The sequence below is a fragment of the Mesocricetus auratus genome, unplaced genomic scaffold (genome assembly GCF_017639785.1).
Source record: "Mesocricetus auratus isolate SY011 unplaced genomic scaffold, BCM_Maur_2.0 Super-Scaffold_100003, whole genome shotgun sequence".
In the NCBI taxonomy this organism is placed as follows: Eukaryota; Metazoa; Chordata; class Mammalia; order Rodentia; family Cricetidae; genus Mesocricetus; species Mesocricetus auratus.
The window spans coordinates 119,897,661-119,912,903 of NW_024429188.1; the positions used below are offsets into that span (position 1 = coordinate 119,897,661).

At 39.2% G+C, this 15,243-nt stretch overlaps 1 protein-coding gene across 7 annotated transcripts in view; it reads right to left on the bottom strand.

Moving 5' to 3' along the window:
- The window catches only part of Tmlhe (trimethyllysine hydroxylase, epsilon), a 143,220-nt gene that overhangs the window by 37,089 nt on the left and 90,888 nt on the right, over positions 1–15,243 (bottom strand). For 6 of the 7 annotated variants that reach the window (XM_040744818.1, XM_021223788.2, XM_021223784.2 and 3 more), the window contains 2 exons: positions 8,508–8,567; positions 5,072–5,248 (listed from right to left, as the gene is read on the bottom strand). In XM_040744818.1, the coding sequence (XP_040600752.1) occupies positions 5,072–5,248; positions 8,508–8,567 (237 nt within the window). The remainder of the gene's footprint in view (positions 1–5,071; positions 5,249–8,507; positions 8,568–15,243) is intronic. The other variant, XM_005087514.4, reaches the window with a different exon arrangement.

Genomic DNA, 15,243 nt, shown 5'->3' on the forward strand with positions numbered 1-15,243 from the left:
TTGTATGTATGCTTTCAGGACTGACCATTTGGTATTAGATGACCAGTTGGTGTACTCTTCCTGTGATGAGGACTACCTCTTTTACTTTCAGTATTCCTTAGTTGCCTGAAGTTTTTCGCAAAGGGTTGAGGTCTCCTGGGTTTTTTCTCATCCATATTAGCATATCTTTTGTTGTTGTCCTTGTTCAACTTATATTTAGACAGTCATGTTGGTGAGACTTTAGGGGTGAGCTTCTGACATTTCTAGGAGACAGAATCTCACAACAAACTTCCTGTTCCTCTCTAGCTTTTACTTGTCAATATATTTTCCAAAAACTTCTCATTGACTTTTACTGAGGGTTCTAATTTCTCTACTTTTGCTTTCCAGCCCCAAGTCTTTTGTTTTCTACATGATCCATTCTTTTGCTAAGTTTTTCCACTGAGGTTTTTAACTTTTTGTATTTTTCATTTCCAGCATCATTTCAGCTTGATTTTTGTTCAGCAATTCTTTTTGTTAAATTATATTTTTATATCTTGGGTTAACTTCTACATTTCATTCATGTCTTTGTTTTTTAGAGTATATTCATGTTTTTTGAGTTGTTTGAACATAGCTGTAATTATTCCTTTAAGAGCTTGTCTGGAAATTTTTCCAGATCACTTACATTTAGGTGCTGTAATTATGTGATTAGGAGTTTGTGAAAGAGACATACTGTCTCTTTTTTTGTATATTTTTATCCCGTTCTGGGACTTATGCATCTTGGGTACTTTATTGATTTATGTTTTTCCTTTCTTTCCTTATGTATTTCTTTTAAAACTTCTCTTCTTTTAGCAGAGAATTTTATAATGTTCATGAGAAGGCTGAGATGTTCATTTTTCTCTGTGGGACTTGTGAAAGAAGTTCTGGAGTGGTGTAGCCAAGCCCAAGTAGACTAAACCAGATCCCCTTCTTTCTGAAGAAGGCTATATTGGTTGTATTCCTGGAGCAAGATTCTTAGGAGCTGTGGGTCAGTATGGTGCAGGAGCCCAAGATCTTTGTCCAAAGAGTGACTCCTGGATACATAGGTAGGCCTAATCAGGGGAGGTCCAGTTTTCTTCCCTAGTGCAAGAAGCTCCTACACAATGTGGGTGTGCCTAAGTAGGGAAAGCCTGATCTCCTTCTTGCTATACATGATATGTAGGTTGAGATCCCCAAGCAAAAATCTTGGGAGCTATAGTCAGGCCTGGCACAGTAGGCAGTGGCTAGCACCTGGATGGTGATTTTCAGGAGGCATAGGAGGAGCAGAAATTGTATGCAGGAAGCCATTCAGGCTGGTTTCCTGGTACACAGTGTTCCCAGGGATGTATGGGTTGGCTTAAGCAAGGAAAACAAGGTAGCCTTAGTTTCTGTTTAGAATGTTACTTCTTAATATGTGCAACCCAAGCACTCATGAGGCCAAGGCAGGAGAATTAATAGTATGAAGCCAGTCTGATCTACATAGAGAATTTAAAGACAGCTGGGGCTATCTTACAAGACCTTACCTCAAAAACAAAATGAAAACAAATCAAAGCAAAACAGAGTGATGAAAGCAGGCATGCTTGCAATGTTTCTTATCTTAGAGATTATTCTTTCTGAAAATTAAGTATGATGTTAGCTGTAACAAAACAAAACAAAATCTAAAGGCTACTGGAACTGCTTCCAAAGCAAGGGGAAAACTAATTGAAAAAAATTCCTATTTTAGAAAGAGCCAGTGTTGGAACAAAAACAGACTGGTAGACCAATGGAATTGAATTGAAAGCCTGGATATTAATCCACACACCTACGAACATCTGATATTCGACAAAGAAGCTAAAATTATATAATGGAAAAAAGAAAGCATCTTCAACAAATGGTGCTGGCATAACTGGATGCTGACATGTAGAAGACTACAGATGGATACATATCTATTGCCATGCACAAAACTTAAGTCCAAATGGATCAAAGACCTCAACATAAATCCAGCAACAGTGAACCTCTTAGAAGACAAAGTGGGAGGTACCTTTGAATGAATTGGTACAGGAGATCACTTCATGAACATAACTCCAGTAGCACAGACACTGAGATCAACAATTAATAAATGGGATCTCCTGAAACTGAGAAGCTTCTGTAAGGCAAAGAACACAGTCAACAAGACAAAAAGGCAGCCCACAGAATGGGAAAAGATTTTCACCAACCCCATATCTTACAGAGGACTGGTGTCCAAATTACACAAAGAACTCAAGAAAGTAGACACCAAAATACCAAATAATACAATTTAAAAAGTGGGATACAATTTTACGTAGAGAATTCTCTTTCTTAGTTGTGTCTTTGTGTGGCTTGGGTACCAAGGTAATTGGAGCCTTGTAAAAAGAGTTTGGCAGTGAGCCTCCTGCTTCTATTGTGTGGAATACTTTGAGGAGTATTAGAATTAGCTCTTCTTTGAATTTCTGGTAGAATTCTGCACTGAAGCCATCTGGGCATGGGCTTTTTTTGGTTGGGAGACTTTTGATGACTGCTTCTATTTCATTAAGGGTTATAGGTCTGTTTAGATTGTTTATCTGTTCTTGATTTAGTTTTGGCAAGTGATATCTATCCAGAAAATTGTCCATTTCTTTTAAATTTTCAAATTTTGTGGAGTACAGATTTTCAACGTATGACCTGATGATTCTCTGGATTTCCTAAGTGTCCGTTGTTATGTCCTCTTTTCATTTCTGATTTTGTTAATTAGCATGCTCTCTGTCTTTTGGTTAGTTTGGACAAAGGTTTGTCTATTTTGTTGATTTTCTCAAAGAACCAACTCTTTGTTTCATTGATTCTTTGCAATGTTTTTCTGGTTTCTACTTGATTGATTTCAGCCCTCAATTTGATTATTTCCTGGCATCTGCTCCTCCTGGGTGAGTTTGCTTCTTTTTGTTCTAGAGCATTCAACTGTGCTATTAATTCTCTAGTGTGACTATTCTCCAGTTTCTTCATGTGGTCACTTAATGCTATGAACTTTCCTCTCAGCACTGCTTTCAGAATGTCCCATAAGTTTGGATAAGTTGTGTCTTCATTCTCATTGAATTCCTGGAAGTCTTGAATTTCTTTTATTTCTTCCTTTACCCAGGGATGGTGCAATTGTGCATTGTTCAATTTCCATGAGTTTGTAGGGTTTCTGCGATTTGTGTTATTGTTGAATTCTAATTTTAATGCATGGTGGTCTGATAAGATACAGGGGGTTATTCCAAGTATTTTGTATCTGTGGAAGTTTGCTATGTTTCCTATTATGTGGTCAGTTTTAGAGGAGGTTCCATGTGGTGCCGAGAAGAAAGTATATCCCTTTGTGTTTGGGTGGAATGTCCTATAGATGTCTGTTAAACCCAGTTGGGTCATAACTTCTATTAGTTCTTTTGTTTCTTTTTTAAGTTTCTGTCTGGAGGTCCTGTCTAGTGGTGAGAGTGGAGTGTTGAAGTCTCCTACTACTAGTGCATGAGATTTTATGTGAGATTTGAGTTTAGCAATGTTTCTTTCACGAATGTGGGTGCCTTTGCATTTGGGGCATAGATGTTCAAAATTGAGACTTCATCTTGATGGACTTTTCCTTTGACAGAGAAATCTCAAATGGCCAAAAGGCAGTTAAGGAAATGCTCGACATCATTAGCCATCAGGTAATGCAAATGAAAATAATTCTGAGATACCATCTTGCTCCTGTCAGAATGACTAAAATAAAAAGCACCAATGTCAGTCTATGTTGGAGAGGATGTAGAAAAGGGGAACACTCCTCCATTGCTGCTGGGAGTGCAAATTCATACAGCCACTTTGGAAATCAGTATGGCAGTTTCTCAGGAAAATGGGAATCAGTCTACCTCAAGATCCAGCAATTCTATTTTTAGGCATATACCCAAAGGATGCACATTCATACAACAAGGATGTCTGTTCCACTATGTTCATAGCAGCATTATTTTTAATAGCCAGAACCTGGAAGAAGCCTTGATGCCCCTCAGCTCAAGACAATGTGGTACATTTACACAGTGGAATACTACTCAGAGGAAAGAAACAATGGAATCTTGAAATTCACAGGCAAATGGATGAAACTAGAAGAAACCATTCTGAATGAGGTAATCCAGTCACAGAAAGACAGGAATGGTATGTACTCACTCATATATGGATATTAGACATAGACAAAAGAATTTTCAGGCTACAATCCACACATAAAGTTAAGAAACAAAGAGGACCCTAAGAGACACATACATGGTCCCCCGGAGAAGGGGAAAGGGACAAGAGCTCCTGAACAATTTGGGAGCACAGGGGAGAGAGAGGGGGAAATGATAGGAGGTAGGAGAAAGAGGAGAGGCGGGAGTCGGGGGGAGAATAGAAGAGAGCAAGAAAAGATATATCTTAATAGAGGGAGGCATTATACTTTTAAAGAGAAGTCTAGCACTAGGGAAACATCCGGAGATCTACAAGGATGACCCTAACTAAGAATCTAAGCAATAGTGGAGAGGCTACCTTAAATGACCCTCCCCTATAATGAGACTACCTTACATGCTATCCTAGAGCCTTCATCTAGTAGCTGATGGAAGCAGAAGCAGACATCCACAGTTAAGCACTGAGCAGAACTCTTGGAATCCAGTTGCAGAGAGGGAACCAGCATAAAACTGAACCAGGCCCCTGAATGTGGGTAACAGTTAGGAAGCCTGGGTAGTCTATGGGGCCTCTTGTGGTGGAACCAGTATTTATCCCTAGTACACGAATGGACTTTTGGGAGCCCCTTCCCCCATGGAGGGATATGCTTTCAGCCTAAATACATGGGGTAGGGCCTTGGCCCTCTCCCAACTGATATGACAGATTTTGATGATTCCCCTGTGGTAGGCCTCACTCTACCTGGGGAGTGGATAGGTGGTAGAATGGGGGGAATGATGGGGAGCATGGGAAGATGAGAGGGAGAGGGAACTGGAATTGATATGTAAAATAAGATTGTTTCTAATTTAAATAAAAAATAATAAAAATAAAATCAAACAACAAAAAAGAAAAGAAAAAGCCAAACCATGTTTTTCATGAAATCATTACTCTTTAGAAGAATACCTCAAAGAAATCCAAGAAACCCCTGTACACTTACAAGTAAAAAATAGTGTGGTTTCATCCAGACGAATGGTCTTTGGCTTGATACATAAATCCACACTGGCAGTGTCTAAGATCCTCTGGTGAGTCTTAGAATTATAGCATGATGCTGAGTGGCAGTGGTCTCGAAGCCAGACATAATCAAAGCGCATCACAGTGCTAGCATATTGTAGTTCTACAGGAAAAAAACAGATTTAACAGAAACACTTACTTAGTAAAAATAAACACCAATAGAAAAAATACAACAACAACAACAAATTCTTTCTAAAAGACTTTTACTAACAAACAAGTAAGAGTAACAAAGTACAGCCCTTTGACAGTTGTTAAAAATACTATACAATTTCTATCATACAAATGGTAGGATTTTGGTATATAAAATGCATAAGAGTATAAAAGGCTTAGATATATACCTAAATAGGAGAGAGTGCACAAGAAGTATTTTGTACTATTCTAGCAATTCTTCTGTTATGTTTAAGTAATAAAAAATTAGAATCAACAGAAAGTGACTTTCCTACACACCATTTTACCTATTTAGAGAAAGTAAAAATGAGGTAAAATTTATAAAAGTAACAGACACTATGTCTGGAAATAAAATGTACAGAAGTAATAGGAAGAACTCTACTCAACTATTCTAGAAAACTTGAAGGAAGTCAATAGGTAAAAATACCATGTTCACAGACAGGCAATTTCAAAACTAGAAAGAGATAAATTCACTTAGAAATTAATGCACAAATTTCTTGTAATACAAATCTATCTTAGAGATTTTCATATATTAGACAAGGTAAATCTAAAATTCATATTGAAAAATTATAAAGTAACAACTTTGATAAAGAACATATGAGATACAAGTTATATAAACATATTATAAAATTATAATTTTAAGTATATTAGTAGAGAATAGCGCAAGAAAACAAAATAGCATTTCCAACTAGACCCATAAATACATGGAAATATGGTATATGAAAAAGGGTGTCATTTTATAGCAGCACAAGAAAGATTGACTTCTCTATAAATGGCAGTGGAAAAATTATCTGGGAACATAAAATTCTTCATATTATTAAAAAATCTATTTCTGATAGGTTAAAATGTATACAATGAAAACTTTTAATCTCTGAAGAAAGAAATTGCAGAAGATACTAGAAAAGGGAAAGATGTCTCATGTTCATGGATTGGTAGACTCAATATTATGAAAATGACCATTCTATCAAAAAATGTTATAGATTCAGTACAATTCCAATCCAAATCCCACAACGTTCTTCATAGAAATAGAAAAAAGTCCTAAAATTCACATGGAATCACAAAAGATTCCAGATAGTCAAAGCTATCCTGAGCAAAAAGAAAAATGCTGGAGGGATTGCCAACCCAGTTCTCAAGACATATTATGGAGTAAAAAAACAGCATAGTACATGCAGAGACATATACATACACACACGCACACAAAGACATATAGAAAAATGAAACAAAATAGAAGACTCCAACATGCATATATGTAACTATAGCCATATGATATTTGACAGAGGCAAAAAATATACACCAGAGAAAAGATAGCATCCTCAACAAATGGTGCTAGAAAAACTAAGTGTATACTATAGAAGAATTACTTTACACCCATATCTATTACTCTGCGCAAAAACTAACTCCAAGTGGATCAAACACCTTAAACTGAAATCTGAAATACTGAAACTGCTAGAAGAAAAATATAAGTTCCCTACTTGACAAAGGTGTAGGGGAGGTGTTTCTAAACAGGACTCTATTTGCCCAGGAATTAAGGCCAACAATTGACAAGTGGGACATCACAAAACTAAAAAAGTTCTGTACAAGTAATGAAATAATTAATTGAATAAAGGGGAATCGCACGGAATGGAGAATTTTTGCTAGCTGTACATCTAACAGTGGATAAACATCCAGAATATGGAAAGAAGTAAAAAAGTCTATGGAGAGAACAGAGAGGTTTTTTTTTCAGAGTTGTGTATATGTATGTATGTATGTATATTTATATGTGTGTGTGTGTATGTGTGTGTGTGTGTGTGTGTGTGCGTGTGTAATAGTAACAATCAAAGAAAAAGAAGCCAAGAATTTGGGAATGGGGTATGAGAGCAGGATTGGAGGGAGGACACATGGGAGTCCCTGGAGGGAGAAAGAGGAGGGGAAAAGTTTTACAAAGAATAAAAGAGTAAAGATTTTGTTTAAAAAGTAAAAAAAAAAAAAAAACCACTATACTCAGCAAAGCTTTCAATCAATATAGATGGAGAAAACAAGATATTCCGTGACAAAACCAGATTTAAACAATAAATATCCACTAACCCAGCCCTACAGAAAATTCTAGAAGGAAAACTCCAATCTAAGGAAGGTAACTACAACCAGAAAAACATAGGCAATAGATAATCCCACTTTACCAACAGCCAAAAGAGAAAAGGGGTGGAAATCCACATACAATTCCACCAAGAACAACCATTCTAAAACAAACAAGAATGAATAATCAAAGCTCATTAATATCCCTCAATATTAATGGTCTTAACTTACCCATAAAAAGACACAGGTTAACAGAATGGATTCAAAGACAGAATCCATCCTTCTGCTGCATACAAGAAACACACCAGCTTCAAAGACAGATGTTGCCTCAGAATTAAGAGTTGGGAAAAGATTTTCCAATTAAATGGACCCAAGAAACAAGCAGGGGTAGCAAACCCAATATCTAACAAACTAGACTTTAAACTGAAATCAATCAAAACAGATGAAAGAGGTCATTACATACTCATCACAGGAGAAATCCACCAAGATGAAGTCTTGATTCTGAACATCTATGCCCCAAACACAAAGTCATCCACATTCATAAAAGAAACATTACTAAAAATCAAACCACAAACAAAACCTCACACACTTATGGTGATAGACTTAAACACCCCACTCTCACCACTAGACAGGACTACCAGACAGAAACTTAACAAAGAAACAAAGGAACTAGTGGAATTTATGACCCAATTGTGTTTGACAGACATCTATAGGACATTCCATCCAAACACAAAAGAATATACCTTCTTCTCAGCGCCACATGTAACCTTCTCAAAAATCAACCTCAACAGGTACAAAAAAAGGGAATAACTCTATGTACTTTATCAGACCACCATGCTTTAAGGTTAGAATTCAACAAAACACAAACTGCAGAATCCCTACAAGCTCAAGGAAATCGAATAATGAGCAATTGTACCATCCATACGTGGGTCAAAGAAGAAATAAAAAAAGAAATTAAAGACTTCCTGGAATTCAATGAGAATGAAGACACAAACTTATCCAAACATATGGGATACTTTGAAAGCAATGCTATTAGGGAAGTTCATAGCACTAAGTGCCCACATGAAGAAACTGGAGAATAGTCAACACTAGAGAATTAACAGCACAACTGAAAGCTCTAGAACAAAAGGAAGTAAACTCACCTGGGAGGAGTAGATGCCAGAAAATAATCAAATTGAGGGCTGAACTCAATAAAGCAGAAACTAGGAAAACAATACAAAGAATCAATGTAACAAAGAGTTGGTTCTTTGAGAAAAATCAACAAGATAGACAAACCTTTATCCAAACTCACCAAACGGTAGAATGTGAACATGCAAATTAACAAAATCAGAAACATGACAACAGACACTGAGGAAATCCAGAGAATCATCAGGTCATATTTTGAAAACCTGTACTCCACAAAATTCAAAAATTTAAAGGAAATGGAAGACTTCCTGGATAGTTATCATCTGCCAAAATTAAATCAAGAACAGATAAGCAATTTAAATAGACCTATAGCTCCCAGGGAAATAGAAGCACTCATCAAAAGTCTCCCAAACAAAAAACGCCCCAGGGCCAGATGGCCTCAGTGCAGAATTCTACCATAAATTCAAACATCAGCTTATATAAATTTGCCTCAAAGTATTCCATGCAATAGAAGCAGAAGGGTCTTTGCCAAACTATTTTTATGTGGCTTCAATAACCTTGAAACCCAAGCCACACAAAGATACAACTAAGAAAGAGAACTTCAGACCAATATTTCTCATGAACACTGATGCAAAACTACTCAATAAAATATTGGCAAATCAGATTTCAAGAACACATCATAAAAATCATCCACCATGATCAAGTAGGTTTCATCCCAGGGATGCAGGGTTGGTTCAACATAGGAAAATCCATCAATGTAACCCACCATATAAACAAGTTGAGAAACAAAAATCACATGATAATCTCACTAGATGCTGAAGAGGCCTTTGACAAAATTGAATAACCCTTCATGATAAAGGTGTTGGAGAAATCAGAGATAACAGGAACATACCTAAATATAATAAAAGCTATATACAGCAAACCAACAGTCAACATCAAACTAAATGGACAGAAATTCAAGGTGATTCCGCTAAAATCAGGAACAAGACAAGGCTGTCTACTCTCTCCATACCTCTTCCATATTGTCCTTGAAGTTCTAGCCAGAGCAATAAGACAACAAAAGGAGATCAAGGGGATATAAATTGGAAAGGAAGAGGTCAAACCTTCAGTATTTGCAGGTGACATGATAGTTTACGTAAAGTGACCCAAAAACTCTATCATGTAACTCCTACAGCTGATAAATACCTTCAGCAAAGTGGCAGGATACAAGATCAACTCAAGAAAATCAGTAGCCCTACTATATATACAGATGATAAAAGGGCTGGAAAGAACCATGTGCATTCACAATCTGAGTAAAGCCATACCAAACTCCAACAGTATAAATAGTTCAACATCCACTATCTGGGATCCATTCATGATCTTCTGTTCTCCTCCAAAGGTCTTGGGCCATTTCTCCAGCTTTGCCCTGTTTAACACACAGAGCTTGTTTTCTAGACTCTGGATGATTCCTGTACACCCACTGCTGTTGTTCATTCTTGGTGGTGATCCCATGGTATTGGCATCTCCAAAATGCTGGGGTCTCTTGCAGCAACTGGGCTGCATTTTCCCCCAATAGCCCCCCTGGTCTCTCTTCAGGGACTGCAGCCCTGCCACTCAAGGCCAAGCCTCAGCTGCTCTCCATGACCCTTTCAGGCCTTCAAAACCAGCACCATCTGGATGACTCTTAAACTACCAAGTTTGGCTGCCGGCACAAGGCACAGCCTTGGCCTCCTTGAGAAGACAGCTTCTATGTGCAGATCCTCTGATAACACTCCCCAGAAGACTTAACCTCAGTGATGCTGGTCTCTTTCTAATTGCAGTTGATTCTTCAGCTTCAGTTGACCCTCATCCCAGAAAAACCAAAGGTTTTACTTGAGTGGTTTTGGGCTCTTGTTAATCACAGCTGATTCTTCTGCTCCAGCTGACCAAGCACCACAGACTCTTCACACAAATGACCTGATAGAGTCTTTGCTTCCATCTGAAACATTACAAGCCAGGTCTCCACTGTCTGCACTATATTCAATATTCTTTATCTTCCAGGATCCTGCAGGGTAGCCCACTGAGGTTTCAACACTCAATAGATTTTCTAGCCCAAAGATCCAAAGTCCTTTTACAATCTTCCCTAAACCTACATGATCAAGTCTGTCATAACAACACCTTACTCCTGGTACCAATTTCTGTCTTAGGGTTATCACTGCTGTGATGAAATACCATGACCAAAGCAACATGGGGTGGAAAGGGTCATCATTAAAGGATGCCAGAACAGGATGTCAAACAGGGTAGAAACCTGGAGGCAGGAGCTGATGCAGAGGCCATGGAGGGGATGCTGCTTACTTGCTTGCCTGCTTACTTATAGAATCCAGGACCACCAGCCCAGAGGTGGTACCACCCACAATGGGTTGGGCCCTTCGTCATTAATCATGAAATAAGGAAATGCCCTACAGGCCTGCCTACAACCCTTAAGGAGACATTCTCTCAATTGAGGTTCCCTCCTCTCTGATGACTCTAGATCATATCAAGTGAACATAATACTAGCCAGCACAGTTAGCTAAGTCTTCATTGCCTCCAACTGTCACTTCTCTTCTTCATCAGTGCTAACTCCCTAAAGCATGGGTCTATAATTCTGGCACTCAGGAAGTCGAAACACAAGGACCTTGAGTTTGAGGCCAACAGAGACTACATAATGAGTGCTAGTTTAGCTTGAACTACAAAGTGAGACAATGCTTTAAAAATTAGATACTCAAGAGAAAGATCAGTCCTAGGAACCTGACATCATGGTACACATCCAGGGGCTGAGTCAGGAGGATTGCCATGAGTTTGAAGCCAATCTGGGCTACATAATGAGGCTGTCTCAAAAACAAAAGTTTGGGGGCTCATCCACGTGGCCTACACCTATAGCTACACAGGAAGCCAAAGCAAGAGACACTCCCAAGCCTGTGAATTCAACGCCAATGTGGCAACGCAAGGAGAATCTGTTGGTAAGCAGAAGTGTGGGTTCTGGTGTGGGCATGGCAGGTAAATGGTAGAACCCAAGGGTTGTGACATGTCTTCTTTGGCAGTCATGGGCATTAGCTTGGGTTATCTATGGATTTTGGGGTTTCTTTGTTTGTTTTTGAGACAGGGTCTCACAATATAGACCATGCTGGTCTCAAATTCATAAATCTACCTGTCCCTGCCTTCTGCGTGCTGGGATTAAAAACATGTGCTGCCACACCTACCTGGAGACATTGTCACTAAGGCCCCTGACTGAACTTCAGCTTTTAGCATTCTTCATGTCTCTGTCTCCATCCAGCTTACAAGTGTGTCATGGTGCCCCAGTTCTTAACTCCTAGTTTGCTGGGTCCCTCTGCTTTTGATTAATTGGAATTTTGTGTCTAAGGTTAAGTTCAGTAGCAATGCCAGCCTTGGGCTGCTTGCCGGTTTGCAGATGTTCAGAGCCCACCATGGCAGTAGGAAGGAGCACCTCGGTAAGGTGGTCCGCTGGGTTTTCTTCACGAGGGAAGACATTGAGACACCTGGCACTACAGAGGTCTCTGGGTGTACCTAGCTGTGCTGAACTCAGAATGAATTATGCCTTTTTGGATTTCTATGATGTTGCTGTAAGGTATATATTAATGCATTTTTCCTTTTCCAGTATGAGGTTTGCCAGGGTGGGAAAGGCCCATCTCACTTTTCTTACAGCTTATAAATTAATAAATGGAATATTTAATTCTGTTCATAGGCTCACAGCAGGTGCAAACACTGAAATGGATGATAAAACCAGGTAGAACAGATGGCTGCAGCACAAAGCCCTGGGCTCCATCTTCAGTGCCACCTATACAGGTGGTGGTCCACCCCTAGTACCCAACAATCAGAAGGCTGAGGCAGATAAGAGCAGAAGTTTGTGGTCATCTCTAGCTACTCAGAGTTTGAGATCAGCCTGGGCTATATGAGACAAAACAGACTTGATGGTCCAGTTTACCTTGTCCCATTTAAAGTCTTACTAGCCCTCTCTCTCCCCCCCACACCATGTTCACCTCTCCAGTTCTGCCTCATCCCACTTCTCTATTGGGGTTCATATTAGAGAGTTTAGGTTGCTCTCTTCATATACTCTTTGAAATGGCCTGGCTAAAACACTTTTGCTGACCCACCCAACTCCAACTCCGTCATTTTGCAGAAGGGGAAATGGGCTTCGAATAGTTTTGAATGTCTGTTCACTATTAGAATTCTTGAGGTGGGGCTTTAGTTATTTACATTTCTTTGAGATGGTATCTGCCTGTGTAGCCCAGGCTGGCTGTGGATAGAAGGTGGCCCTCCAGCCTTGGTGCAGAGGTGATGAATGACTGCCGTGCCCAGCACCTTATTTTATACCATTTATTCTGGGCAGGAGATGAACCAGATGTAGTGAGGCAGAGAAGTACTTGAGATTCAATTTCCCTGTGTGCGGGAGGACTCTGGGCAGTTAGCTTATCAAAACCAGACTCCAGATTCCAAAACAAACCCCAGGGTCTGAAATGGGAAACTGTCCTGCTCTTGTTTTTCACTGTCATTATCCTGAGGCTCCAGTGTCAGACTGTTTTGTGGGAATAGCTGTGTTCTTAGTTAGCATTCACCAAAAATAAATGATGGTCACCAGGGGAAAAAGTTAGATAGATAGATATATAGATATGTGGATTGGATGGATAGATAGATAGATAGATAGATAGATAGATAGATAGATAGATAGATAGATAGATAGGATAGATAGGCAGACAACTAAGGAAATCCAACCATTTGCCACAACATAAATGACCATGCAGGACATAATGCTTAATGAAATCAGTATGGAATTAAAGATGTGATATAATTTCACATATAGATGAAAAATAAAAAAATCAACTATACAGAGATAGAGAATAAAGCAGTAGTTACTGGGAAAAAGACAACTGGGAACTGGGAGGAAATAGGAAATACAGATCAGAAGATACACAGTGGCAGAGAAGTAAGATGATCAAGACTATAAATCTAATGTACTATGTAAGTATAGTTAATAATAGTTTATAAATGTTTATTTGCTTAGTAATTAGTCATTTTATTGGCTACATGCATCTCACAATACCATGTTACTTAAATATACACAATAAAATTTATTTTTAAAAGAAACATTTATTCAAGAAAACATCTACTTAACTTTAAAAAAAAACAGCATCTATGGTGTCAAAGTGGACTAACTTGATTTGGAAAAAGTTAAGAGAAGCTCATGCCCTGGATTTTGTGAAGGTAAGAAATACACTAAAAGAATACCCAGAAATCTAAAGGTGAACTAGAGAATAAAGTAGTTATAAAGGATCTTGAAACACTCCAACATATATTTTGTGCTTGAAAGGATGCACATTTATGCAAGTGTGTGTGCACACTAAAGAAATATGGGAAATTGCAATGGTGTTATAATTGTTCCTGGAAAAAATGAAGAATTGTGCAGGCATACAGAAAACATGAGAAAAGGAGAAAATAAAAACCATGGTAGGCTTGTAAACATGAATATTTAATGTGATTCAATTAACACATATATCTATGGGCAAAGGGTATAAACATTGACTCTTTAAGGTTTTTTTAAATTTAAATAAGAAGCAAGCTTGTTTTACATGTCAATCCCAGCTTCCTCTCCCTCCCCTCCTCCCCCACCCCCTCAAATCCCCCCAATCCCCACTTTGCTCCCCAGGTAGGGTAAGGCCCTCCCTGGGGGATCTCCAGAGTCTGTCATTTCATCCAGGGCAGGGCCTAGGCCCTCCTCCATGTGTCCAGGATGAGAGAGCATCCCTCCATGTGGAATGGGCTCCCAAAGTCCATTCATACCCTAGGGATATATACTGATCTACTTGCCAAGGCTTCCTCACTGACATCAAAATTTAGGGGGTCTGGATAAGTCCCATGCTGGCCTCTCAGCCATCAGTCTAGGATCCATGAGCTCCCCCTTGTTCAGGTCAGCTGTTTCTGTGGGTTTCACCAGCCCAGTCTTGACCCTTTTGCTCATCACTCCTCCCTCTCTGCAACTGGATTCCAGGACTTCAGTTCAGTGTTTAGCTGTGGGTATCTGTCTCTGATTCCATCAGCCACTGGATGAAGGCTCTTGGATGGCATACAAGGTAGGTATCAGTCTCATTATTGGGGAAGGGCTTTTAAGACAGCCTCTCCACTATTGCTTATTTTGCCAGTTGGTGTCATCCTTTTAGATATCTGGAAATCACACTAGTACCAGATCTCTCTTCAAACCTATAATGACTCCCTCTATTATGGTATCTCTCATCCTGTTCTCCTCTATTCTTCCCCCAACTCAACTTTCCTGGTCCCCCATGTTCTCCTCCCCCTCCTCTTCTCCCCTTCTCTTTTTCCTAGCTCCCTCTCTTCCCCCATGCTCCCAATCTGCTCAGGAGATCCTGCCTCATTCCCCTTCTCTGGGGTACCATGCATATTTCTCTTAGGGTCCTCCCTGTTTCCCAGACTCTCTGGCAGTGGGATTGTAGGCTGGCACTCCCCTGATCCATGTGTAAAATCCATATATGAGTGAGTATACACCATGTTTGTCTTTTTGTGACTGGGTTACCTCACTCAGGATGGTTTCTTCTAGTGCCATCTATTTGCCTGCAAATTTCAAGATTCCATTTTTTCCACTGAGTAGTACTCCGCTGTGCAAATGTACCACATTTTCTCTATCCACTTTTCAGTTAAGGGGCATCTAGGTTGCTTCTAGGTTGTGGCTATTTTATAAATAATGCTGCTGTGATCATAGTTGAACAGATGTCCTTGTATGAATGT